We start from the raw sequence: 27711 nt of genomic DNA, 5'->3' as shown, positions 1-27711 counted from the left end.
ACACAACACACACAGAGTATATAAACTGCACACACAACACACACAGAGTATATAAACTATACACACAACACACACGGAGTATATAAACTGCACACACAACACACACGGAGCATATAAACTGCTTGCACAAATTGTAAATGCATACATTTTAGAATATAACAACTAGAATGGAGAATAGATATCTGTACACACATACAGAGAGAGAAGAGAGAGAGAGGGAGGGAGGGAGGGAGAGGGGGCAGAGAGAGGCACTAAGACCTTCACTATGTATTCCTAATTGGACTAGAGCCTTAAACTCACAGAGATTCACCTGCCTTTGCCTCCTGGGTGCTGGGATTCAGGGTATGCCCCACCATGCCCTACACAGATTGGAAGAGATCTTCATCTTCCCTTCTGAACTTGTGAGCCCCCGACCTCACCTCCTGCGTGCTAGTATTATATGCATAATCCAGTGCCAAGTTTGCAATTTGCTTTTGACCAAACAAACAGAACACATGCATGTACCAACTCTGGTTTGTTTCACTCATTTCTCCCCTCCCCCACTCACCTCCCAGTTCTAGTTTAGGACCCCACTTGGGGTCCTAAAAAAGTCTCAAGTCTGTTCTGTACCTATTGAGCTGTGTCCCTGGCCCCCTACAATAACTTGCTTTTATTTGGGGAGTCAGAATCTGACTATGTAGCATGTAGTGTGGAATTTGCTATATGGACCAGGGTGGTCTTAAACTCCGTAGAGATCTAGCCGTCTCTGTCACTTAAGGGATTAGGATTAAAGGCACACACCACCATTCCTAACTTTTAACTTGCAAATTTTTAAAAAAAAATATTTTTTAGCTGGGCAGTGGTGGCACACGCCTTTAATCCCAGCACTTGGGAGGCAGAGGCAGGTGGATTTCTGAGTTCGAGGCCAGCCTGGTCTACAGAGTGAGTTCCAGGACAGCCAAGGCTACACAGAGAAACCCTGTCTCGAAAAACCAAAAAAAAAAAAAAAAATGTAAAAATATTTTGCCTGCATGAAAGTCTGTGCACCACCTGTGCCTATGGAGGCCAGAAGAGGCCATCGGATCCCCTGGAACCAGAGTTAAAGACAGTTGTGAGCTGCCGTGTGTGTTGGGAACTGAGCCCAGGTTCTATGTAAGAGCAGACAATGTTCTTAGGATCTCTCCGATTCTTATTTTAACTTTTGAACCTTTTGTGGTTGTTATTTTATTTTATTTTATTTTTTTTATTTTGAGACAGGGTTTCCCTGGCTGTCCTAGGACTACCTCTGTAGACCAGGCTGGCCTTGAATTTACAGAGATCTGCCTGCCTTTACTTCCCAAGTGCTGGGATTAAAGGTGTGTGCTGCTACCATCCATCTTAAAACATTGTTTAAGTGTAAGATGGGGTTGGAGAAATGGCTGAGCAGTTAAAAGCATTTGCTCTTCAGAAGACCTAAGTTTGATTCCTAGTACCCATATGGTGGTGGCTCACAACCATCTGTCATTCCAGTTCTACGAGGTCTCATGCCCTCTGCTGGCCTCTGCAGGCACTAGATGTATGTGGTGCATATACACATACATTTAGCAAAACACACACACACACACACACACACACACACACACACACACACTCACGTGTCCTGAGTTCAATTCCCAGCAATGCAGAAAGTAAGAAGACATTCTAGCTGCCCATCCTCTACTGAGTAATTTTTTTTCCTTGCTTTACTGAAGTCTCTGTCAGAGCTTTGATAAGCTATCCATGGCTCCTTAAAAAGGTTTCAATAGGATTTGTTTTAATTATTTTTAAATTATGTATAGGGTGTGGGGTATGTACACATGGGTACAAGTGTCCATAAGGCCAGGAGTCATCCTTCTGAGCTGGAGTAACGGTTGTGAGCATTCTGACATGGATTGGGTGCTGGGAACTGAACTTGGGTCCTCTGCAAGAACGGCCAGGGCTCTTAACCACTGAGCTATCTCTGCAGCCCTGGTGAGCAGTACTTACAGTGCTTCTGTAGTGATGTCCAGGCCCGAGGAAATGCTGGGCCTCCTGACAATGCCCTTTTCCCCTGTGCCAGACTCTACAGTGTTCCATCACAGGCCTGGCTTTCTGGGACCCTGGCTGCCAGGCTAAAGACAGTGGCGACCATCTTGTCCTGAGTAGCTCCTACTCCAGATGTGGCATGAAAGTGACAGCTCATGTGATCAGCAATGAGGTAAGGCCTGGAATCAGAAAGGTGCCAAGTCCAGAAGAGTCGGTGTCCCCTTGCACACTTTAATGCTCCTCAGGACTGAGGGACATTTCGGGGAGCAGGGAGCAGCACTAAGTAGGAGCCAAAGCAGAGACGTGACTTAGCTTGGCCTTCCCATCCTTAATGCGGGTCTGGGAGGTGGGATATCCTCTAGGGCCTTTCTGGCTCTGATCAACTCCTTGGCTCTGTCTTGCAGGTGACCATCAGTTTCCCGGCAGGCTCACCACCACTTCGGGTGAGATGGACAGGCCTATGGCGCTTTCCGACTGGTTCAGGGTGTATGGCTGGGGTGAACCGCTTTCTGGCCTAGCAGGGAGCAGGCCTCAGGAAACTCGGGCCTGAATCCTAACAAGGCCTGTGTTTCTAGTGTGCCTCAGTCTCCCCTGCCATACAATGGGAGCAGTGTTGCTGAAGGTTAGGCTTTCAGCCTCTTAAATCCAGACGACTTCCACACAGTGGCTGTGTGACCTTGGGCAAATTGTTTAACCCTCCTGGGGCTCAATGATCATTGGCTGTAAATGGTGACATGAGAAAAGACCCTACCCCATAGGGGTCTTTAGGAGCAGTACAGAGAGGTTTGATGTTTCTTCCCATTAGCCCAATGGCAAGTGAGTTCCTCATAAATATGAGAATTATGACGACGTTATTTAAAAGGTGAGGATGAGGGTCAGGCAATTCCTGCTGCCACCCGGCTCAAACTGCCTGCCTCCTCACGTCCTCCCACAGAAAAAGGTGGAGTGCATCGACATGGACAGCCTCTCCTTCCAGCTGGGCCTCTACCTCAGCCCCCACTTCCTCCAGGCATCCAACACCATCGAGCTAGGCCAGCAGGGCTTCGTACAGGTACCGAGCACCCTACTTTTAACTCCTATGGGTCTTCTATGGGCCTTTCTTCCCAACATTGCTAGAGAGATCAGATGCCACCTTCCAGAGGACGGAGAAGGCCAGCCTGGGTGTGTGGGACAGATAGAAAAAGAACTGTGAATTGGAATGCCACCCTGTCCTGCCTGTTTGCTTTGTGGGACCCTTTCTTGTGTTTTATTCTGAGGGTGGGGACTCTCCTCCTAGTTTATGTCAAGAGGGTGACAGTGAAGGACCAAGGATACCTGTATGTATCCCCTCCCGTCTACCTGTCTGTGTAGGTGAGCATGTCTCCACTGACCTCTGAGATCACAGTCCAGCTAGATAGCTGCCATCTGGATCTGGGGCCTGAAGGGGACATGGTAGAACTCATCCAGAGCCGAGCAGCCAAGGGCAGCTGTGTGAGCCTGCTGTCTCCAAGCCCTGAAGGTGACCCACGCTTCAGCTTCCTTCTCCGTGTCTACATGGTGCCCACACCCATAGCTGGCACCCTCAGTTGCAACTTAGCCCTGCACCCTAGCACCTTGTCCCAGGTGAGTGGACATGGCCTGGGTCTAGTTTCAAGGATGCTTATGGTTTGAAGGCAAGGAGGTGACAGTAATGTGGGATCTAGAAACAGCTGGCAGCCAGCAGAGCGAGAGCCAGGCAGTGGGCTTGACAGCCTGGCTATCAGGGGCACTCACTTACAGCCTCACTGAAGCCGTGACATAAGTATATACACACAGCTGCAACTATCCATCTATATGTTTAGCCTCTACATAGTTTACCATCCATCACCCATCTGCCCACATATCCATCAGGAGCCCAACCGTCTATCCACATACCCATCCATCCACCTACCCATCCACCTGTCTGCTAATCCATGTGTCTATCCACCCATCCATCTATCCACCTCCACCAATCTACCTACCTATCCATGTTCTCTACCCAACCACCCAGCCACCTCCCTTCCTCTACCAAGCCCCTACCCATCATGCACCCACTTGCCCTTCTGTCTACTCATTCACAAGCACCCATCGTTCTCAGCACTTCCACTAGCCCACCTAGTCACTTACTTCCTCTAGAACCCCACCTACCCACCTACCCACGTGGCAATCACCAATGTGACTGATCTCAGGAAACCTGACACTCTGCTCTGCTGGTATCACATGTTACTGTCCAATGAGTCTCCATTTTCAGGCCCTTAGTCCTGACACTCCCAAGAACACTCCAGGTGTCTGCACACAGATTTCAAGGACTCAAAACCTTCTGAAGCTGGGGCCCCAGACAGCCATACCTATCTTCCAGGCCCTGAGCCTCCAAGCATCTGGGCTGACCTGGCTTGTGGCTCATGGCTTGCACAGGCTAACAGATGCCAAGCTCCTACTATCCACATGGCCATGAGAGGCCACCAGGAATCCTGGAGACTGTTTACAGCAGCCTCGGGCTACCCTGCTGCTCTCCCACACCGTGTGGAGAGACTTGCCTGCAGGCTCCCAGCCTTGACAAAGGACTCAGCCAAGGCTTGGGATGGTAGCAAGGGAAAGCTGCAAAGACAGGGAGAACCACATGCTGCCAGCTGAAGGCTGGACCACTTACACTCTCCTCCCTCCTCAGGAAGTCTACAAGACAGTCTCCATGCGCCTGAATATCGTCAGCCCTGACCTGTCTGGTAAGTGGAAAACACTCCCAGGGATGGAGCCCAGATATGGATGGGGAGAGGGGCAGTAGCCCTTGGGAGCAGAGGAGGGTTTCTCAGGCCCAGCAACCTGAGGAGCTCGCAGCAAGATGCATCTTAAAAGGGAAACACTGCCGAGTGCCATGGAAGCCTGGCCAGCTGGGCCTCAGCTTAGTACTGTACTAAGCTAGGTGAAGAGACTTCTGTTTGGACAAGTCACAAGTCACTGGCTCAACCGAAATTAGCTAATACCTGTGACCCAGGCCAGCATGACAGGGTAGTGACAGGCCAGGGGCCAGAGTATACTCACTATCTTGACCTTCCTTTGGCCACACAGGCAAAGGCCTCGTCCTGCCCTCTGTGCTGGGTATCACCTTTGGTGCCTTCCTCATTGGGGCCCTGCTCACAGCCGCACTCTGGTTCATCCACTCTCGCACCCGTGAGTATCCTGAGCCTCCGCCCCATTCCTGTCCACACCACCCTGGGGCACACCCAGTGAAGCCTCTGAGGAAGTGGGAAGTCCTGGTTGGGGCCCTGACCTCCACCCCCACGCCCCTCAGGTGCCCCCAGCAAGCGGGAGCCCGTGGTGGCAGTGGCTGCCCCAGCCTCCTCTGAGAGCAGCAGTACCAACCACAGCATCGGGAGTACCCAGAGCACCCCCTGCTCCACCAGCAGCATGGCATAATGCCCAGCCTGGAGCCTCAGGGAACCCCCCAGCCAGCCCTTGCCCTGCAGGAGAGCAGCCACAAGCTGGAAACTGCTGGCCATGAACTTGTCCCAGGAGCCAAACACCTCCCCTCAGCCAAGGATGGAGCAGTCCCCCTGCACCTGCTCCTCATTCCTCCCTCGCAGAGGCCTGTCACCAGTGGAGACTCCAGCTTGGATACCTTGGGATCTCCTCACCCTGCTTTACAGAACTGCCCAACCCATGGGCTCTGGGATATGGCCTTCCAGGACTACAGAAAGACACGGCACTGCCGTGTACATCCATGCTGCTGTAGAAGCCTAAGCTCTGCCTTCAAGATGGATCCCGTGCTGATGGACTGGGCTGGGTGGGAGGCAAGAACTCAGATATGCCCAGCCTAGCCCAGAGCCGCCTGCTTCTGGTCCCAGGAGCCTGCTCGCCTGGACTGGCACAACTTTGGTGTGGGAAACAGAAGCTGAGGGGTGCTCAGCTCAGTGGGCTAAGATGGAGAGAACGGTGGGTGGAGGAGCCCAGCCCCTCCCAGAGACCTCCTCCTAGCCTATCCAGCAGGAGGGGAATGGCCAGGCGGCTGGTCCTGGGCCAAGCCCCGTATATTCACTAATAAATCAGACATGAAACCAGTGCTCCTTTGGGCTGTATGGGAAGGGGAAGGGCCTTTATGTCACAGAACAAGGGCGCACACCTCTCGGGCTGGCCTGGTAGCAGACACCAGAGCCCATGTTTGGAGGAAGCCAGTCCTCTCTGCTGCTCACTCATTTGGTGGCCCAACCTTGGGACAGACACCAAACACTCAAAAGCCCTGTCCACAGTCTCTGGGGTCTGGGACACAGCTACCCCTATAAAGCTCTGGGTTCTAATCCTGCACATGACTCCTGTAGGCAATGGTCCTATGGACAGTCCCAAGGCTCCTAGAAGCCAGCCACCCTCCCTCATCTGTAAGACAGGCATCCAGCTTGGACACATTGTTGGCAAGGAGGTTTGTGATGCAGTGTCTCAGTGTGTGGCACACAAACATAGGTCCAGTCTTTCATGACATGGGCTACTTTATGCTCTGAGGGAGAAGACTAGTCCTACTGCCAGGGATCCAGCTCCTACTTATACCCCTGCAGTGTCAAACTTGAACCCCCAATGTCTGATGAGGGAGCTAGAAGGTTAGGAGTCAATCAAAAGTTTTGTCATTTATTTACAAAAAATAAAAGGGTTTAAAAGCTTCAATTAGTTCCGGCAACACACAGTCCCCAAATGCCTGGGTAAGGGCCCTCTCTTTTGCCAGAAGGCATTGGGAGGGAGGAGGAAGTCTGGTCTAACCTCAGGCAGGATCACAGGCTGCCCAGGCAGCTTAAACAATAAGCTGGACCTGAGCCCAGAGGCAGCAGGGTGGGCAGGGAGATGGGCTGGGCTGGAAGCCTACTACATGGTAGGGACTCTGGGAAGCCCCCTGCTGTCTCTGGCAGAGGAAGGAGAGGCCAAAACACAGACCCTCTCCCATTCCTACACTCTACCAAGAGCCCAGGACCCTGGGCCAGCCCAGAAGAATCTGAGAGCAGAAATCACAAGGCACTGAGTATGAGAGTCTGGAAAGGCAGGCAGGTGTAGGACATTCCTTGGCTACTGGGACATAGAGGGATCCAGTAGCTTCAGAACCCCACCCACCAGGTGCAGGCTTCCTGTAACCAGTACGTGGATGGCAGCAGCCTCCCGGAGAATGGTGGCCCCACTGTTGGCTGTGGGGTGGTTGAGAAGGCTCCTTGGAGGGCTCTGAGGCTGAAAGATGGGATCCCGGCCTTGGCTGATCCACTGCAAGGCGTGGGAGATGCAGCTAAAAACAAGGGAGCCCGCACTGGTAGGTTGAGGTGGGTGTGGTGCCAGCAGCAGCGAGCCTGGCCCGGCAGTCTCTGGGCCACAGCTGCTCCAGAGGTTGGAGCTGGCCTGTTTCTCGACCAGGCAGTTCCAGTGCTGCTGGTGTTGGAGGCAGCGGAGCAGCACCTGGTCCAGAGTCACAGTGAAGTTCTGCTGGTCTGTGGGGGGGTCCGAAACAAGGAATGTCAGTGGAGGGGAGAGGGAAGGGGGGCTGGGGCACAGTGAGCATTTGCTTAGCTCCTGGCCCTTACAAGCATAACTTCACCAGACTGCTGGTTGTCTGCATGGTGGACTGTGACCAGTGCAACTGGCCCACTGTCATGGGAAGCAGAGCCTGGTACTCCAACTCCATAACTCCTACACTCCTCTTTACAGAGTGTCCTCTGGGGTCCCTCACCATATGGGCATTCCCAGGAAGCCTGTTAACAATACAGATCCCAGATCTCTCCACAAACGGTCCAATGCAGGACCTGGAGGTCGATCTGGATGGTTCACACTCCTTCAAAGTTTTTAAAATACAATGCAATATAGTACAAAAAGCATGTTGGGAGCCAGTGAGGTGGCTTAGTGTGGCAGGGTGCTTGTCACCAAGCCTGTCCTCCTCTTGTGTGCCCCAACCCAAATTAATTAATGTAATAAAAAACAGCTTTTAAATGTACTTCACACTGCAAGCTAGTTCTACATTCTGCCGTAGGCGCCTAGAGCTGAGTCTTCGGCAGGCAGTACCTCATACAGCCCACATTGGGATTTTCTAGTCTCTTCCAATCAATGAATCTTTTTTTTCCTTTTTCTTTTTTTTGAGACAGAGTTTCTCTGTGTTTCTCTGTGTTTCTCTTTTTTTTCCTTTTTCTTTTTTTTGAGACAGAGTTTCTCTGTGTAGCCCTGGCTGTCCTGGAACTCACTCTGTAGACCAGGCTGGCCTTGAACTCTCGAACTCAGAAATCCGCCTGCCTCTGCCTCCCAAGTGCTGGGATTAGAGGCGTGCGCCACCACTGCCCGGCCCCAGTCAATGAATCTTAGTTGAGTCTCACTGAGCTGGTTTCAGTGTCAGTGGGCTGTAACCTGCCCTTTAAAAAAAATGCTATACCTGATAATTCTTTTACAGTGTTTCGACTACATGCCACAACTCTGAAAATGTACCGAATAGTGTTTCTACAATAAAATCTATCTATCCTGGGGCTGGAGACAGGACTGAGTTGTTAAAAAGCCCTTGCTGCTCTTGCAGAGAAGCCGGGTTCAGCTCCCAGTACCCACATGGTTGGTGGCTGACCACTATCTGTAATCCCACCTCCAGGAAATCTAATGACTTCTGGCCTCCACAGGAGCTGGGCACTCAGATACACAAAAACAACAAAAATCAATCTTTTTCTAAAAAATGCTGCCTCCTAGCATGCTTTGAAAGCCCTCATTCCTCGCTGAGCAGTCTGCCACGGGCACCTGGCATTTGCAATACCATCTGTCTGCCCCCCTCTCACCTGCATTTCCTACAGATGAAACCTCTGTCACATTGGGGCAGAAGATAGCGTAGTCAAACTGGCAGGGCTGGGAGACCAAGGGGAGATGTAGTTAGTATCAGTCTTCTGAAAGGATGTCCCTCACCCCCCACTTGATTTCCAAATATCCCCCAGGTCACACCTTTGGAGCCACCCACCCCTGCGCTGGGATACTGTAGTAAGGAGCCTCAGGTCTTCGGCATCCACCCCATCTGCCTCTGTGCGCAGCCTGCTGTACAGAGGACTTGCACACCTGCACTGTTCTGAATGGAGATTCAGGTGGTACCTACTCAGGGCAGCCTAGCTAGGGAGCAAGCCCCAAACCCAGGCTGGGGTAGTTTCTGGATACAAACCACTTCAGCCTCCTTGCTCTGACATGGGAATGAACCTAGGAGCCACTATGGCCCTGGCAGCCTAGAACAGATGCAGTTTCCCCAAGCAAAGGCATGACAGGGATCGGGGCCATTTACAGCTGAGGACATCCAGGCCTCAGCATCTACCAGAAGCAGTGACACCCACGGCCCACCCTCCAGGTGGACCCTTTACCTGCAGCAACTTCAGCAGGGCAGCAGAGTCCCTGTCACCCGTGGAGTTGAAGAGCAAGATGTGTACTTCAGGTCCACTGTGCCAGGAAGGAATGGGTGAGACATGCCTTCTGCCCTCCTTCCCAGGCCCTTCCAGCCATTTCCCCAGAATCTAACCCATGTGGGTTCTCTGCAAGAGCAGCCAGGGCCTTTAACAATCATCTCTCCAGCTTCAGGGTATAGATTTTATCATAGAAACACCATTTAGTACATTTTCAAATTTGTTCCATGTAGTGACATCACTGCTAAAGAATTATTAGTATAAAATTTTTTTTTTTCTAAGAGCAGGTTACAGCCCACGGAGAGCTACTGAAATCAACTCTAATGGAGTTATTAGTCAGGACCCTGCCCCCTGCGTGCTCAGTCTTGCAAAGAGAGCTCACCCATCGGTGCGTTTGCTGCGCTCCAATGACTGGCAGTACCAGTGCACACAGGCCTGCACACTGCTGGTGGTATGAGCACCATCCAGGTACCAAGTAAGAGGCCCTCGCTGGAGTATCTGTGTCCGACCAGGCCACTCTGTGTCCCGAAGCCCTGGCAAAGGCAAATGAGACAGTGCTCTGGGATCCACAGCAAGGCCTGTGATCTCCTGGCCCTGCAGGCAGATCCACTTACTAATGGCTGTCCCTGGGTTTCTGAAATGGGCTGTCCTGCTATGGAATCTTCCAAACAGCCCTGACATGGGGCTGCTATCATACAATCATACATTCCCAAGTGATAGCCAGTGAGGGCTTAGATCAAGTGACCTAAGATCTGCTCCACGGCTGTCCTGACAGCAACCCTGGCACACTGAAACTGTTCTGAAGGGGTCTACCAGTGTGCGCCTGTGGCTGAAAGCAGCTTTAGAGGACGGGGGCAGAGGCAGCCTCACAGCTGGTGACAGACAGCAGCTACCGCTGAATTGCAGCACTCTGTCCCAGGCTTCCAGGCTCTGGGCTCACACCTGAATGGCATCAGATCAGGAACCATCAAACAGTCCCTGGCAGCGGGAGTTATCACTATCTCATTTGGCAGATAGGAAGATCTATGAACTCTAGTCCAGAGATGACTGTTCACACGAGGCACAATCTACACCTGCCCCAACCCCCAAACAGGAAACCAAAAGAGGCATTCTCAAAAACCACAAAGATACAATGGGGCTCACTGTAAGTCTCAGAGGGAACAAAGATGTGTCGTGGTCCTGACTGGGAAGGAAGTTTCAACTTACCACGTCTCATGTGGGCGGTAGGACGGAACACAGGTGCCAGGGGCAGCTGCCACCGTATGCTTGGCCTGGATACCTTCAGCTCCTGAATGTCTGTGGGGAATGAGTCTGTGTGTTCAGACCCCTCCAAGGCAGGCTCCACTCACCGCCTACCTGCATGTTCACCCTGCCCCACCTACCATGGTGGTCCTGCCGCTCCAGCCAACAATGGGCCAGCTGCAAGGCTAAGGCTGCATTAGACCGCTGGTGCTCTCCCTCCAGGCCCAGGCTCAATGGGAGTCCAACCGCCTCCAGGGCTTCCAATGGTGGACACAGGTACAGGGGGCACTGTGGGAAAAAAGGCAAGAGCTGGTCAGTTAACCTGCCACCATCGCCACTATGTTAGGCCTTCTGACCACACCCCAACCACCAGGGCCTACCAAGACCTGCTCCCAGAGCCAGATGTGTACTAGAGCATCAACAGCTGCCCCCGCCACCCGCCTTGCACATATGAGGAACCCAAAGCCCAACAGGAGACTGTGTTCCTCTAGTCAGCACACGCCCCTCCACCCCAGCACCACACCAGACAATCACTCACTGAGATCTGCTGGGCTCGCTCCCTCAGCACAGCCAGGGGACCTTCTGGCTGTAGCACAGTGAAGGCAGGGACACCAGGCTGCAGGCACACCAGGGAGAAAATGACAGGGGCTGATTTCAACTGAGGCCACAGAGGGGTTCAGGTCACACAGGGAGACAGGTGAGAAACCAGACTGCAGATGGCTAGGACCTGGTCCTGACTTGCCACAGCCATTCTTTTGTAAGTGTTAAAAGGACAGACCCGGGGCTCCCATGAACCTCTCCTGCCTTGGCCTGCTCTATTACCTTAAAGATGCCCCCTTTCTGCCATGCTATTTTCTCCACCGTATCTCCTAGCAGACTGGTGTGGTCAATGCCAAGAGCGGAGACTCCACACACCACTGGCCTTCTGAAAGAGACAAGAAGGCCCTGATTCAGCGTGCTGAGCCACCAGGGCAGGCTTCAGGGTGCTGCACGGCGGCTGCCTCACCTGATGATGTTGGTGCAGTCAAAAGCCCCGCCAATGCCCACCTCCACCACTGCCAGGTCCACCTGTAGGAGAGCAGACAGCAGGAGGTGGTAGGAAGCCCCTCCATTCATGTGGTGCTCCCCAGGGACTCAGACACAGGGTTTAGAAAGACACTCACCTTCTCTTGGAGGAAGACATGGAAGGCCATGAGTGTGAGGAATCGGAAGTAAGAGGGCATGGAGATGTGGTCGCCATCCTGCACACAGGAACAAGTCAGGGGCCAGAGCCCCATCCCCCCGTTCCCCCACAGACCCCACACTCCCTGCTCTGGGGAGATGGGCCCTCTCCGGCCCTCCAGCCACAGCACCTTGAATTCCTCCAGCCGGTGGTAGAGGCTCCAGAAGTGCTTGGTAAAGAGCTCAGGGCTGATGGGCTTCCCGTTGATTCGAATCCGCTCGCGCACCTGCACCAGGTGGGGAGAGCTGCCGAGAGACCTGGGGTCATCGGGACTCCCCCCTTCCCGAGCCTTGGGGCCTTCCTTGCCTACGACTGTGTTTGCCTGTTCCTGGGGCTCCACGACGTCCTCAAGTGCCTGAGCCCCCGCCTAGGGCCTCCAGACCACGCAGAGGCCGAGCCCTACCCAGCATCTCTAGCCCAGCCTCCTGTATGGGCGGGCTCATCCTACTATACCACTCTCAACTAAGATGCCCCGCCCCAGAAAGGAGAGAGATAGCCCTGTTCTCAGGATGGTCTAACATAGTCTCTGGGCCCCAAAAGTCCTATGTTTCCCCATCACACAAGGATTAGTAACTCTGCTAACATGTACCCGTAACATCCATCTGCCTTTCAGTTTCAAAGCAATAAATCCAGAGGGAGGAACCGTTGGAGTCACCCCCCTGCCCCATCCATATCCGCAGGCTGGCTGGACGGCCATGTGGCCCAAGGTTAGTGGTTAGGGTTAGAGGTTTTACTCATAACTATTATCAGGGGCCAGCAATATGGCACTGTTGCCAAAATCACTGATCTAAGGTCACCCCGAGAACTCACATGGTAGAAGAAACCCCTCCTAAAGACTGTCTGACCTCTGCACACGGGCTACAACAAACGCACACGTGCAAACACATATGCACTAAGAAGCTCGAGGAATGAAAAATTCATTGCATGCTTTCAAGCTTTAAAAAAGTATTCTTTTGCCGGGCGGTGGTGGCGCACGCCTTTAATCCCAGCACTTGGGAGGCAGAGGCAGGTAGATTTCTGAGTTCGAGGCCAGCCTGGTCTACCAACTGAGTTCCAGGACAGCCAGAACTACACAGAGAAACCCTGTCTTGAAAAACCAAAAAAAAAAAAAAAAAAAAAAAAGTATTCTTTTTATTTAGCGGTTTTTCTTTGGTAAGGTCTCACATAGCCAAGACTGGCCTCCAACTCACTACATAGCTGAGGATAACCCTGAATTCCTGATCCTCCTGCCTATATCCCTCAAGTGACAGATTTTACAGTCATATGCCACCACATTCAGTCCCCAAAAGGTTATTCTAGCAGACAGATGTTGCCTTACACAGTCACAGGCTGCTTCACCACCTCTGGCCAGTGACAGACATATACTGTCCTTTATGACTAGATCCCTCCTCAGTGCAGTGGCCACTGTGTAAGTGTGCTGTGTGCACAATCACACAAGCCTCCTAGAGAATGTGTCTGCTTTATAACTCCTCAAAGACCCTCACACCAAGTCATCTCCCTCTCTTTCTTTCTTTTTTGTTTTGTTTTTTTAAGATAGGGTTTCTCTGTGTTGCCCTGGCTGTCCTGAAACTTGCTCTGTAGATCAGGCTGGCCTTGAACTCACAGTCTGTCTCTGACTCCTGAGTGCTGGGATGAAAGGTGTGTGCCACCACCACCCTGCCCAGCTTCCACGTCTTTATTTTGAACAATCACCAGTTTCAGGAAAATGTGTTGATCTGAAATGGCCATAGCCAACTGGTTTCAGATGCTTATGGAGGTGGCCTGACAGAACTGACAGTTAGTGTTGGATATGCTCCTCCCTCAAGGAACAAATCCCAAGAAGCACAATAATATTCACTCCCCTGAAACATCCTTCATTTAAGGTGACAGGCCACGGAGAGGCTTGTATCAAGCATAGGACACAGGCCCTCCACATCTTGTGGGCTTCTGATGTCTGTGCACCACCACAAGGGGGCGCTGCCTCCAGAAGAAACCAGAGTTACGCTGGCAGAGCTCTACTGCCTCCCTGTGGAGACTCTGACACGGAGGCCATAACTGGTCTCTGCTCTGTGCACCTTTAGGAGTCAGGTTTGCGTTCCTTACTCCAGAGACATCTTAGCCGACAAACATCTCTATGCTTAAAAACTGGATCTGGAGAGCCTGGGAGATGGCTTAGTCAGTAAAGAGTTTGTCATACAAGTATGAGGAGCTGTGTTCAGATCCCCGGTATTCTCACACTCCACCCCCCACCCCCACCACCTCTGCCAAAAAAAAAAAATAAATCCCAAATCCCAGCCAGTGGCTGTGAGTCTATTACCCCACTGCTGGGGGGAGGGGCAGAGATAAGAGGATCCCTGGGGGTTGCTAATGAATAATCATCCAGCTGAATCTAGGCACTCCAGGTTCAGTGAGAGACCAAGCTTGAAGAAAGAGAGAGAGAGAGAGAGAGAGAGAGAGAGAGAGAGAGAGAGAGGACACACACTAAACTAAAATAAACATATGCTTGTACACCCATACACACATAGATCATACTTGAAGTTGGGTGAAGTGGTGTACAACTTTAATCTCAGCACTCAAGAGGCAGAGGCAGGTTAGACTCAGAGTTCTAGGCCAGACTAATGTATAGAATTCCAGGTCAGTCAGAGCTTCAAAGAGAGACCTCACTTCATCCCCAAACAAAACAAACATTAAAAAAGCAAGCAAAGCCGGGCGGTGGTGGCGCACGCCTTTAATCCCAGCACTTGGGAGGCAGAGGCAGGCGGATTTCTGAGTTCGAGGCCAGCCTGGTCTACAGAGTGAGTTCCAGGACAGCCAGGGCTATACAGAGAAACCCTGTCTCGAAAAACCAAAAAAAAAAAAAAAAAAAAAAAAAAAAAAAAAGCAAGCAAAACCAAGCTGTGCATATGGTGGCTCACACCAGCAACTCTAGTAGGAGTCTGAGGTAAGATCCCAAGGGGCTATATAGGCCAGCCTGGGGGACAGAGTGAGTTCCAGATCAGCCCAGGCTAGACTGATACCTGCCTCAAACAGGGCCTGGAACAATAGCTCAGCAGTAAAGAACACTGAATGCTCTTACAGAAGGCCTGGGTTTCATTCCTAGCACACACATGGCTCAGAAGCCTCTGTAATTCCAGTTCTACTAGCCACACACGTAAAGCACATACACACAGGCAAAATACACATATACATAAAGAGGAATAATTTACAAATTTAACAGGCAAAAATTACATTTGGAACTTAAATTATTAAAAGGTAACCTGGCTCTTTCAGCCAGGTGCTTAGGTCACACCTTCAGGACCATCTCTCTCCTCCATTTTGTTCCTTCTGGAAACTGATGGCTGGATTTAATGTTTGCTGAATCAACAAATACTGGGGGAGGGGCAGAGAGGCTAACCTTGGCTCTAGCACCATAGCCCTCCAAAGCTGAGACACACACAGAGCCCAGTACCTAAAGAAGCCAGTCTTCAGACCGTAATTCCGCAGGATCCGTTCAGTGAAGGCACAGGTGGAGCCCTGGAAAGCATTGGGTGGGGTGAAATGATGGTTACTGCTGATTGTCGACTTGGCAGCACCCAGAATCACTAGGGAGACAAGCCTCTGGGCAGTTCTGGGGAGGAGTTTCTAGACAGGGTTGTCAGAGGCATGCGAACAGCAGCATCCATCCCTTCTTGACTGAGGATGCAATTCCATCTCCTGCCATAGGGGATGAGAATTTACAGCCAAATAAACTCTTCTTCCCTACACGCCCGACAGTCTTATGGCAACTTGGCATAAGCTGGTCATCTGAGAGGATGGAACCTCAATTGATCCAGCTTATGGGAGCCTCCGTAAGATCCAGCAGAAGGGCATTTTTAAAATTAGTGATGGGCTGGAGAGATGGCTCAGTGGTTAAGAGCACCGACTGCACTTCCAGAGGTCCTGAGTTCAAATCCCAGCAACCACATGGTGGCTCACAACCATCTGTAATGGGATCTGATGCCCTCTTCTGGTGTGTCTGATCACAGCAACTGTGTACTCACATTCATAAAAATAAATAAATCTTTAAAAAAAAAAAAAAATTAGTGATTGACAGGGAGGGCCTGACCCATTGTGGGTGGAGCCATCCCTGGGCTGGGGGTCCTGGGTTTTATAAGAAAGTAGGCTGAGGAAGCCCTGAGGACCAAGCCAATAAGCAGCACCCCTCCATGGCCTCTGCATCCAGGTTCCCACCCTGTTTGAGTTCCTGTCCTGATTTCTTTTGATGATGAACTGTTCTATGGAACTGTGAGTGAAATTAACCCTTTCCTCCCCAAGTTGCTTTTGATCATGGTGTTTGACCACAGCAATAGTGACCCTAACAAGACACCTTAAGTTGCTATTTGGTAGCAGCACGTAGAGAATCAAACAATAAAGGCAGGGGCTGGAAAGATGACTCAGCAGTTAAGAGTACTTCCAGAGTCCTGAGTTCAATTCCCAGCAACCATTTGGTGGCTCACAGCCATCTGTAATGGGATCCAAAGCCCTCTTCTGGTGTGTCTGAAGACAGCAATAGTTGTACTCATACACATAAAATAAATAAATCTTAAAAAAATCAAAAAGGTGAACAGGCACCAGCCCACCACATGGACTCCTCCTGGGTTACTCTTACCTTTCCTTTGGTCCCAGTGACATGGATAATGTTTAGCCTGTTCAAGTCCTCCACCTACAACAGACAGAAAGGCTCTTGCCTCAGCCACTGGGCTCCCAAGCAGCTAGGGCAGAGGTGTTTTGCAGGATCCACAATCTTACCTGAAGTCCACTCCGCGCCAAGTACATCTCCATAGCGTCCAGCTGCGCCTGAGGGTCACTCCTTTGACGCTTTACCTGCTCCAGGTAGCTGGCATTGGTTTGCAGGGTGTTGAGCGTGCGCACAGCATCCTGGCAACCACAGTCCCAGTTGAGTGAGGGTCCTTAAGGACAGAGGGATCCAGCCCACCAGTGGCAAAACCAGGGCAACAGGCCGATCACACCAGCCACGTTGCCTTTGCCTACTGCTACTTGGTGGCGACAGCTCTAGCATATATCCAGTTCTAGCAAAAATGGGGGCCACGGGCAAGCTAGCCCCACCCAGGGAGTGCCAGGTAAAACTGGCAAGATTAATGGATCTTCATTTCCTGGGCTGTCTTCCCCAAGTTTCTCTGCCCTCAGCCTTCACACACAAGGCACACCCTGGGAGGGAGGCTTTGTCTTTATTCTCTCTACCACTACACTGGGTATAGTGAGGTCATTGAGCTGAGGCCAGGACATTAGAAATCTAGTAACTTTGAATTTTAGAATATTTGAGACTCTGGAGTTCCACATTCTAACCCCAAGACAAGATGGTGTAATTAAGCAACTAGATCTGGAAGAGGTACAGAGGGAGGGAAAATATGCCCGAGAGTCAGGCAGCCAGAATCCACAGGTGGGTTCAGACAGCCTCAGGAGATGGCTTTGGGGGATGGGAGTGGGAACATAAAATAAACAGAGAGGACTAAATGAGAGGCATTTGAGGATATAAATCCAGTCGTGTGTGTTTCAATTACACCTACATTCTGAGAAATCTGTGCTTGGGCCCTTCCTCTCGGGCAGCAAAATGGTCACCTGTCCTCTTATCCTCAAGCCTTGGCTGGAAGCCTCATAGCCCTAAACCGGTGCCACCTGCCTGGCTAGCAGTATGTTCTGGTCATTGACAGTTGACCCTGGCACAGTAATCTACAGTTTGTTCTAGATTCTTGGTCTCTTTATTGCCTCTTTTTCTGCCTGCCCGCCAGCCAATTCTGAACACTTGGATTCTAGTCTTCGAGTCTTGGAGACCCCAACCCCAGGGCTGGGTATTTCCACTCTGTACTCCAGAACCCCTCCCTTCCCCCTCATCCTGCATTCCCAGTGCAGGTCATTAGAACTTCTAAAACTCAATTCAGACTCTGGACGTTCTGGTGTGTCACCAGCGCCCATTCTCTCCGCAACACGCGCTCTTAGAATTCCCACATCGGGCCACCTGAGCCCAACTTTCCGGTCCCTGTCACCTCCCCTGGACTCCGGGATGTCCCCGCCTCCCGCAACTTCATGCTCTGGTGGCCCAGCAGCTGGCGGAGAGCGGAGCACGACTCCGGTCCTGCCCACGTGTCAGTACCGGACCGTTTGCCCGCGGGAACGGCCAGAAACCTGATACTCCATGCCCGGCTCCTGTGGCGCTGGCCACGCGCTCAACCACCGCCGCGCCGCGCCCTCCGTCGTTGCACCACGCGCAGAAACAGCTGACAGAGACAGAGCCGAGCACAGGTGGCTCCGCGCCCACGACATAGTCTTAATGCCACCGCAAGCTAGGCCTGGGCCGGAGCCTCCCCGCTCCGCCCCGCCCTGTTTCGCTCCGCCCCACCCTGATGCGCCTCTAAGGCCCACCAATCAGAGGCTCTCGATTTCCCCAGACCAATGAGAACCGGCGCCTTATCGCGGCCATCTTTGTGAGGGGCAGATCGCGGGGCGGTGCGCTGCGCTCGCCATGCTTCTAAGGGGCGCGCTGCCGGGGAGGGTGGAGGGAAGAGGGTGTTCGTGGGAGGGGTCCTCTATCTTAAAGGGACTCTACTCTTTTCCTCGCCATCCTCCAAAGGTCTGTGCCCCAGGTCTTAAGGACTTCGCCGTACATCCCAAAATAGCCACTCCGAGCCAGCAGTTTTCAGTCCCCGCTCCATGCCAGACTAGCTCTGAGCTGGAATAGAATTACAGAGCTGGCAGATGCCTGTGTCATCAATTCCCAGCACCGAAATGTACCGGCTTATGCAGATACCGGGGATGCAGCCTTTTCGGTCAAGAATATGATCAGTTTCCCCAGACCCTTAACTCACTCTAGAAGCCTAGGAAGAATTCCTGGAAGAATGACACCCCTATCGAGGTCTGCGAGGTGCAGGGGGGATTTCCAGGCTAAGAAGGGGACTGAGGGAAAGACTTCCATTTGGTTGGGCCGGGTTGCTCCCAGGATGCTTCATGATCAGGGACCTGGAGCCCTGTGTGAAATTAGGTTTGGAGAAATAGCTCAGTGGTTAAGAGCATTGACTGCTCTTCCAGAGTCTTAAGGTTCGAGTCTCAGGATCCACACAGTGGCTCACACCTATAGACTCCAAGCTGGGGATCTGACCCGACTCTGGCCTCTGAAAGCACAATGCAAACAGGCAAAAATATTAAGTAAAGACAAAAATTTGGAGTAAATTTGACTGGCTAAAATGGCTTGGGGGTTGGGGTGTGGGGAGCTGGAGAGATGGCTCAGTGGTTCAGAGTACTAACTGCTCTTCCGGAGATCCTGAGTTCAATTCCCAGCAACCATATGGTGGCCCACAACCATCTGTAATGGGATCAGATGCCTTCTTCTGGTGTGTCTGAAAACCATGGCAGTGCACTCATATACATAAAATAAATAAAAATATTTTTTAAAATGGCTTTAGGGGAAGAAGAGTGATCTTATTAGGGCTTTGGAAACTCCCTCGCAGTGGAGAGTGGATTTGAGGGCCCTCTGGGGGAAGGAAACAGTAATCTCACCTAGGTAGGTGAGGAGGTAGTTCCGTTTGTAGAAGGCACTGGATAAGAAAGTGGCCCTTTGAACAGCAATGGGTTTTCAATATCTCCTGCATTTCTACATCGGGCTTAAATATTTAGCAGAGACTGTCTATTTTAAATAAGCAAGAGTTGTTTGGGGAAAAATCTGGCCATCTGCTCTCTCTGAAAGTACTACTGGACTCAAACTCACAGCGATCTGCTTGCGCTGACCTCCCGAGTGCTGGAATCAAAGTGTCCAGGCATATATGTCAGTGAACAGCCTCACTCATTCTTGGCCCACTTTTTTGTTTTCCCTATGGAGTTTCATCTGTAACCCAGGTAGACTTGAGACACCCTAGCTGGACCCAGCCAGTCTCAAATTCTCTATGTGGCAAAAATGGCTCTAAACTTCTGTTCCTCCTGCTTTCAGAGGACTGAGATTACTCTGCAAGGAAGACCAGTCTATACCAGCATGGCTGGTTTCACACCTTACTTGGATCTATTCCAGAGCCTCGTGCACGCCAGACAAGCGATCTGCCACTGAGCTACAGTCCTGTTTTGAGACAAGGCCTCTTTCAACCCAGGCCTACCTCCAACTCACTCTGTAGCCCAGGACAAATTTAAATTTGAATCCTCCTGCCCCCACCACTCAGGTGCTGGGATTACAGGCATTTGCCACTTTGCTTAGCGTTGCCCAAGTGTGGATTTCAGTGAACAGCCTCACTCATTCTCGGCCCACTTTTCCTCTCAATCTTTCTAGTGTTTTTTCCCTATGGGGTTCCAGTCTATAACCCAGAACCTTCCTCTACCCACTGACTGGTTTAATAACCCTTGTGCCCCACCCCCTTTTTTTCTTCTTTCTGACAATCACAAAATCACTTTGTGCCTCTAGGAGAAGCTCCATCCCAGAAGCAGAGGCAGGCGGATCTCTGAGTTTGAGGCCATCCTGGTCTACAGAGTGAGTTCCAGGACAGCAAAGACTACACAGAGATACTGTCTCAAAAAAGGCGGGGGTTGGGGGGTGGTTGTCCTGCCTAGCACCAGCAAAGGCATTGAGATTGGTCCCTTAGTACTATGAACAACAATATTAAAATGAAAGCATTGTGTACCTGGTTCTGCCCTCCCTCTGAAGGGTCATTTTCTTTTAAACTATCAGATCTGTAAGAAGTGTCACTGGAGGTATACAGCATCCCAAGGGAAGACTTATTTCTGTGGATTCTGTGGAGTGAAGTAGAATCCGGTTTAGCTCACTTCCTCCCTTTCTTTTCCTTGTTTGGTCTTCCTGTTTGTTTTTGTTTGTTTATGACAGAGTCTCACTAGACAGCCTACAGTGGCCTGGAACTCCCTGCATGGCCAAGGCTTGCCTCTAACTCTTAGCAATTCTCTTGCCTCAGCTTCCCAAGTGCTAAAATTCAAGGAATACAGTTGTATGCCAGGTTATTCAACTTAATTTCCTTTACCTTTTAATTTATTCCCTTTTATGCAGGTGTTTGGTCTGATTTAGCTCTGCGCAGCACCCTCATACAACGCCAGCAGAGAGCAGAAAGGGGGTGGGGGCTCTGATCCCCTGGAACTAGAATTACAGGCAGTTGTGAGCCACCCTGTAGGTGCTGGAACCTGAACCCATCCTCTGGAAGAGTTAAGTGCTCTTAGCTGCTGAGCCTTATCTGCAGTCCTGATTCCTTTTATCTTTGTCATGATCAAGGTAACAGAGGAGCTGGGGATTTGGCTAAGTGGCAGACAGGTGCCTCGGGGCCTGCCTTGGGCTTTCTCTAGAGCCAGGGCGGAGGCCCTGAGTCCTTGGACTGTATACATCAGCTCTCACTGGAAACAAATGCAGACACAGAGGACAGAAATTCTGGAAATTCTGCCAATCTAAACTGGTATTATTCCAGTTGTAACAGGGAATTATAAGTGGTGCTTGGGCTCTGGGCATGTCACCTGTGCCTTGGACCTGTGTATCCTCTATTGCCCCCAGTGACACTTTTCATGACTTCCCACTTATTAATTTTATTATTTTGAGGTAGGGTCTCATATATCCCACCCTGGCCTCTATCTAAGTCACAATATGTCAAAGCTACCTTGAATGTCTTCCTATCTGCCTGCTTCCGCCTCCCAAGTGTGCCTGCCTCACAGGTTTGCACCACTGTCCTATCGAGTTTACACACTGTGAGAGATCCAGCCCAAGGCTTTATGCACACTAGGCAAGCACACTCCCAACTGAGTGCCATCCCCAGTCTTCAGTTTTGTATTCACAGACAGCAATCAACCCTATATAGGTGACTCTCTACCATAGTTTCCACATACCCTTTCTTCCCTGGTGCTAGGGTACACACACACACACACACCATAGCATGTCTGTAGAGGTCAGTGGACAACTTGCAGGAGCTGGTTCTCTTCTTCTACCATGTGGGCCCTGGGGATCAAACTTGGCAGCAAGTGCCTCTCAGCACTGAGTCATCATGCTAGCCGGCCCACAAGGCTTTCTACAGTTCTTATTCTGGACCATGTTGGTATATAGATGTCCCTGTGTCTGATTAGCTTTTCTGAGCTGTGTAGTGCTCCATGTGGGGGAAGACTATTGAGGACTTGTTCCTGTAGGCTGACATTTAGGCTGTTCCTGGCATTTTGCGGTCACATGCGATGATGATGTAATGGCCTCATTTGCATTTTTTATTTCTTCCACACATGAGAGAAATCCAAGACTAAAAAGTGCATGGATTAAGTCAAGGGCGATTTGCAGTGCATATGCTCATTCATACATATTACTTTGTGCCCAGCAGGGGAGATGGAGCTAGTTTCCTCATTTCTGGGGCATCCTTAGATCCTCACAGAGCAGTGCAGACATAACCCTGGCATCAGCCATCTCATAACCCTTCTGGGAGTTAGAGATTGTCCTCATTTTATAGGAGGAGAAATTGAAGCTCAGGGAGAAGTCACCCAGCAAACCCAGACTTGCTGACTAATATCTACCCCTGCTCTACCCAGTCTGTCAGCTCCCTGATGCTCTCTGCAGCCCTGGACTTGCTGTGTGTCCCATCTCTGACTGGTCTCCTCCATAGCAAACCGAGATCTGAATGAAAAAGTTGAGCTGTCCTATCCTCACCTGGGTCTCTACTCCTGGGCTGCTGCAAAGAACAAGGAGAGCCAAACGCATCAGTAGGTTTGTGCAGAAGCATAGTATTCAAAAGTGGAGTATAAGCTGGGCAGTGGTGGTACACATCTTTACTCCAAGCACTCGGGAGGCAGAGGCAGGTGAATTTCTGTGTGTTTGGGGCCAGCCTGGTCTACAGAGTGAGTTACAGGACAGCCCGAGGCTACATGGAGAAACCCTGCCTTGGAAAAAATGAAAAGTGAGTACATCTCTGTACCACCTGGTACAGACAAGAATCCTCCAGGTTCCAAAGTCTACACTCATGGCCTACAGAGAACCTCTCTCCATGGCAGCTCCACTCTCTGTTCAGAGCCTCGCTTTGCCTACGGCCACAAAGGAGTCAGGACACTTGCAAACATGGATATAAGATGCTTTGATCATATTCATCCCTACTAGCCTCTTGTCCTCCTCCTCCTCTCCCTCTTCCCACCTAACCTCCCCCTTACACGCTCATGTCTTTACTTTTTTAAAGTTACTATTTTATTTTCTGTGTATTGATGCGTTGCCTGCATGCATATCTATGCACTGCATGCATGCTGACGCCCAGGGAAGCTGGAAGGAAGCACCAGTTTCTCTCAACTGCAGTCACAGATGACTGCAGCTGCCATGGAGGGGCTGGGAATTGAACCCAGGTCCTTTGGAAGAGCAGCCAGTGCTTTTAACCAGCCCCCGATCTCTCCAGCCCTCACATCTTTTCATCTTTACTTATTCTGGTGACCTAATAGGTTTAACTAGGGTTACTTACAGAAGTATGAGTGACAACGTTACGGTAGCACAGATAGATTACCAATGGCTGCACCACTGAAGACACTGCCTCCCCTCTTCCGCCAATGATCAACTGAAGAAGAATAGGCCCTGTAATCATGCCTTCTAGAATGACGAGGAAACAACTAGCCTGTGCTCAGAAGCCCATGCGCTCTCCTGTCGTGCAGCAGACAATACGGACGAGCGTGCCACCTGCCCTCCTGAAGGCTTTTCTTTTCTGGACTTCCTGTCACCGGCTCTCTCTCCGTCCTGTCCTAAGGATACACTTTGCTAACCTCACTCTCTCTGCTCTCTGTCATCTCAGGCCTCTCTGACACACTGGTGTCCTATGTCCTGTGATAATTCACCATGCCACAGGTAGAACCATCCAGCAGCTTCCTGGTCTCTCACCCACAATGTCCACGGTATCTTAGAATGCCTGCCCTCATGACATCTGCCTTCTGAGACTGTTGAAGGCTGCTCAAGCTGGCCTAGGTCAATCTAGCTGAGGAGCATCTAGCTATTGTGGAGCCACTCAGAGCCTTAGTCAGGGCTCACTCTGGATCCCTACCTATGCTAAGCCTCACCCACTCCAGGCTCTCCACTCCGACAGGTTTTCCCTCATAGGTCCACCTGACAGTCCTCCTGCTGCTCATCTTCTGACCCCTGAAAGTTCTTGCTTTTAGTGCATTTCAGTCCTTGTGGGTTCTATTGCCCGACTGATAAACTCCTAACTGCATGTCTCAGACTTGGACCATCAGCCAGGTCCCTTTAGCTGATGTTCACACCTCATGATCACTTAGTGCCAACAGTTTAATCCTGTTAGCAGCCTGGACAGCAGTATGACCACTCTCACTACACAGAGCAAACTACGGTACAAAAAGTTGCTCAACTAGCCTGGGGTCACACAGAAAATGAATGTAGGGACTTTGCACTGGCCTGTCCCTCTGTCCTGGACTGTTGAGAGGTTTGCATGACTGACCCCCATTTCAGAACGTCATTGACAGGATCATTCCTTTTGCCTGTCAACCTTTTGTACCGTTGAGATTTTGAAGCATGTGGTTGTGTTACCATTTCAAAAGAAACACTTTTCTGGGCCAGGCAAGTGGGTAGAGGTGCCCGCAGTCATGACTGACCACACAGTACTTGGGAAGCAGAGGCAGGTGTATCTCTGTGAGTTCAAGGGAAGCTTGATCTACACAGTGAGTTCCAGGACAGCCAGGGCTACATAGTGAGACTAGTCTCAAAACAAACAATAGTGTTACAGTCAGCTGTAGTGTTTAGCACTTGAGAGGTGGAAGAAGGAACAACAGAATATCAAGGTTCTTTTTGAAAGCAGATGCAACTGGAAACCATATAAAGCAAAGTAAGCTAGACTCAGAAGGCCTCATACTGCACGCTTTGTCATCTTTACATTTGTGTGTATCTGTGTGTGCAACATATGTTGTATGTGCAACAGTCATGTTCACGGAGCGTCACTGGAGGCCAGGAGAGGGCATCACAAGCCCTCTGGACCATGACTCAGAAGTGTTCTGAGCTACCTGATGTGGGTTCAGGAAACCAAATCTCACTCTGCAAGAGCAGTAAGCACATTGACTGAAGTTGTTCTCCAGCCTCTAGTTTTCTTTTTCTTTCTCTTTTTCTTTGTTGAGACAGGGTTTCTCTGTGTAGCCCTGGCTGTCCTGGAACTCACTCTGTAGACCAGGCTAGCCTCAAACTAAGAGATCCACCTGTTTCTGCCTTCTGTGTATTGAGACTAAAGGTGTGGGCCACCACCACCTGGCTGTGCGGGGAGTTTCCCTGAATAATAAAAAAGCGCTTTGCTGTGTCTGAGACAAGATCATGCAGACTGGATGGAGATGACCTTGAACTTCAGATCTCTCCACCTCCGTCCTGAGCATTTTGGTTGCAGGCATATGCCACTCCTGGTTTTACAGGGCATGGTAGGCAAGCAGTCAGCTGAGCTACACACACCTCCAGTCCCAGGATCACATCCTTTCCAGACATGACCCTGCTCCGGGAGGAGTACACATGGCTTGTCTCATTTAACCCTCACGATTGCTTCTGAGAAAGGTTGTGTTCAGAGACCCATTTCCCAGGAAGACAACAGGGCCTAAAGCTAACAGTGGTTTAGCGACTGACAGGGTGTTAACCCAGGCTCCGCCCCAGACCCTACCTGACTCCTGTCCCACCTGCTCCAAGCATGCTGTTAGGGTTTGGAGACGGCAGTTAGTGGGGATCCCGCCTTCAGTGTTTCACCTGTCTCCCTAGGAGAACTAGCCTGCTTCTGAGACTCCAGATCACCTAGTGATACAGTGGGCAGGGTTTCTGAGGAAGTCCCAGTAGAGTGGAGTGTAGGGTTCCTAACATCACCTGCCTAGGAGAGAGCTCCTGGTGAGATGGCCTTTTTTCTAGAGTCCGGAGGCCGATTTACCCACAAGAAAGCAAGACAGGCCAACATGAGGTCCTGTGGTTTCCTACCTGAAAGGAGGCAGTCTTGGCTTCGCATCCACTCCCTGGTGGGCCCTTACACTCCATAGCTGCTTCCCACCAGAATCTCTCAGCCACAGACCAGGACACAGGCAGGCACCTGGCGCTCTTCATCCCTTGGCTTCCTAATGGGTAGGGCACAAATGACTCCCAAGTACTGGAGCCTCTGGCCGAGCCAGCTCTGCCGAGCTGGAGTGGGACTGCAGGAGGCTCCCAGGCCCCTCTCACCCTCTATACCAGGAGAGCATTTACCTGATAGGTTCCCATCTCCGTCCTGAGCATAGTCCAGTAACTTTCCTGGCTGGTGTCCCCACTACAGGGCTAGCTGCAACCCCCTGCCCCTCGAGTTAAATAACAACTGGATAAAGGGTAAAGGTCAGCAGTGGGGGTAGGGGGGTGGCAGGACCAGGGATATCTGGGAGATGTCTAAGCCCTGGGGTTGGCCTTGCTGCCCAGGTGAGACTGGCTCTCCCTGGCCTCTTCTAGCCTTCCTTCCCACCCCTTGTCACAGCCCACCGTACCCATTTGGCCCTCATACTACCTGGCAGGGATGAATGGAACAAGACAAAGAAACACAGGTGCAGCATAGGAATGAGGCGACCTTGACCCAGTTCAGGTTTACTGGAAAAGAGGTCTTGTTTTACCAGATCAGCTGGTTAAAACAAAACAAAACAAAAAACAGTCAGGACACATGACAAAGTCCTTTAACTGCAGATGACGTCAAGAAAATTAGTCCAGGCCTTCCCTAGTGTTTCTAACTGTCTAATGTGCATCACACTGGCACACAGTGTGAGAGTGTCCAGGAGCTGGGAACAAGACCCATGTTACAGCAAAGCGTCAGGGCTGGATACTGAAGCAGGACCAGCTTCTTCCTAGGGGAGGAAGGGGAAGAGTCAGCTGCTTCAGGGATTTTTACAAAAACTTTAATTTCATGTGTGCATGTGTTTGATGCATCACAGAGCTTATGTGAAGGTCAGAGGGGAACCTGCGGCAGGCAGGCCTCTGCTTGCATGATACGGATCACGGAGGTGGAACTTGGGTCATGAGGCTTTGTCACTCGAGTACTTTTCACCACAGAGCCATTTCAGCAGCCCAGCTCCAGAGTTTTAGGCCTGCTTTGTGTCTTATCACACAGGTAAAAACATCAGTTAGGAAACAGAAACATGGAAGGACAGAGCCATCCACTTACACCAAGTTCAGAAGTGTGGCACTGGCAACTGTGCCCGCTCCAGCCTCAGCAGCCCGAGGCCTTTGTTTCCATGCCTACCCTGATGTCCTCAGCTACTCTATACGTTCCTCATTCTGCATTGAGGCCATGGCATTGTAACGAATGTAAATGTCCACACATATGCTTGTATGTATAATGCTCATGTGTGTGTGTGTGTGTGTGTGGAAACCAGAGGTTGACGGGTGTCTTCCTCAGTTGTTTGTTTTTTTTTTTCTGAGGCAGGGTCTCATGCTGAACCTGGAAATGACCAATTCAGCCTGACTAGCTGGGCAGAAAGCCACAGAACCCCTTTCACCTCCTTAGTGCTTGGAAGGAACCACTGTGCTCAGTTTGCTGTTTATACAGGTGATGGGGGTAAAACTCAGTCCTCGTGCTTAGACAGCAAGCACTTTACTGAGTGGGCCATCTCCCCAGCCCTTCACTTTCAACAGAACCTAGTCCATCAGAGTAATTGGAACCTACAGGAGCCTGAGTTCCCGGCCATGAAACACATCAGGAAAATGGCAGCTGGAGAAAGTCATGTAGGCTGTGGTGAGCACTGAATCCAACAACAGATCCATTATACACAGTGACTTCCGGGAAGCTGTTGAGTCAGTGAATACAAGCCCTGAGCCTGGGCATGGCTCAGTGGTAGAGCACTTGCCCAGTTCTAGGTCCCATCTCTAGCAAAGGGTTGAATCCCTTGAATACTTCAGGGAAGATATTCTGAAACAGAACAGCTCGACTCATTTGT

The 27711-nt window shown here is 50.9% G+C and overlaps 2 protein-coding genes across 4 annotated transcripts in view; one reads left to right on the top strand and one right to left on the bottom strand.

Annotated features, from left to right (window-relative positions):
• Nucleotides 1–6075, top strand: part of Eng (endoglin) — a 35164-nt gene extending 29089 nt beyond the window's left edge. The window contains exons 9-15 of the mRNA XM_028757112.1: nucleotides 2057–2194; nucleotides 2427–2465; nucleotides 2957–3073; nucleotides 3373–3624; nucleotides 4688–4742; nucleotides 5086–5187; nucleotides 5309–6075. Coding sequence (XP_028612945.1) covers nucleotides 2057–2194; nucleotides 2427–2465; nucleotides 2957–3073; nucleotides 3373–3624; nucleotides 4688–4742; nucleotides 5086–5187; nucleotides 5309–5433 — 828 coding nt within the window. The 3' untranslated portion in view covers nucleotides 5434–6075. The remainder of the gene's footprint in view (nucleotides 1–2056; nucleotides 2195–2426; nucleotides 2466–2956; nucleotides 3074–3372; nucleotides 3625–4687; nucleotides 4743–5085; nucleotides 5188–5308) is intronic.
• Nucleotides 6076–6606: 531 nt separating this feature from the next.
• On the bottom strand, nucleotides 6607–26352 carry Fpgs (folylpolyglutamate synthase). Of its 3 annotated transcripts, none has more exons than XM_028757113.1 (16): nucleotides 26292–26352; nucleotides 25742–25875; nucleotides 16603–16731; nucleotides 16463–16516; nucleotides 15284–15348; nucleotides 11987–12101; nucleotides 11798–11875; nucleotides 11641–11702; nucleotides 11457–11559; nucleotides 11173–11250; nucleotides 10775–10922; nucleotides 10599–10688; nucleotides 9775–9925; nucleotides 9354–9429; nucleotides 8790–8856; nucleotides 6607–7472 (listed from the first exon to the last, which is right to left on the bottom strand). In XM_028757113.1, exons 1-16 carry the CDS (start codon nucleotides 26335–26337, stop codon nucleotides 7063–7065), a joined length of 1806 nt encoding a protein of 601 aa, XP_028612946.1. In that variant the 5' UTR covers nucleotides 26338–26352; the 3' UTR covers nucleotides 6607–7062. The 3 variants fall into 3 exon arrangements, with proteins under 3 accessions (XP_028612946.1, XP_028612948.1, XP_028612947.1); XM_028757115.1 differs by lacking the exon at nucleotides 26292–26352 and adding an exon at nucleotides 26003–26076; XM_028757114.1 differs by lacking the exons at nucleotides 25742–25875; nucleotides 26292–26352 and adding an exon at nucleotides 17998–18176.
• Between the last annotated feature and the right edge of the window lie 1359 nt (nucleotides 26353–27711).

This window comes from Grammomys surdaster, unplaced genomic scaffold (genome assembly GCF_004785775.1).
Source record: "Grammomys surdaster isolate TR1022 unplaced genomic scaffold, NIH_TR_1.0 126133, whole genome shotgun sequence".
NCBI lineage: Eukaryota > Metazoa > Chordata > Mammalia > Rodentia > Muridae > Grammomys > Grammomys surdaster.
The sequence above is the reverse complement of the archived record's forward strand: the minus strand, read 5'-3'. Positions and strand labels throughout refer to the sequence as shown.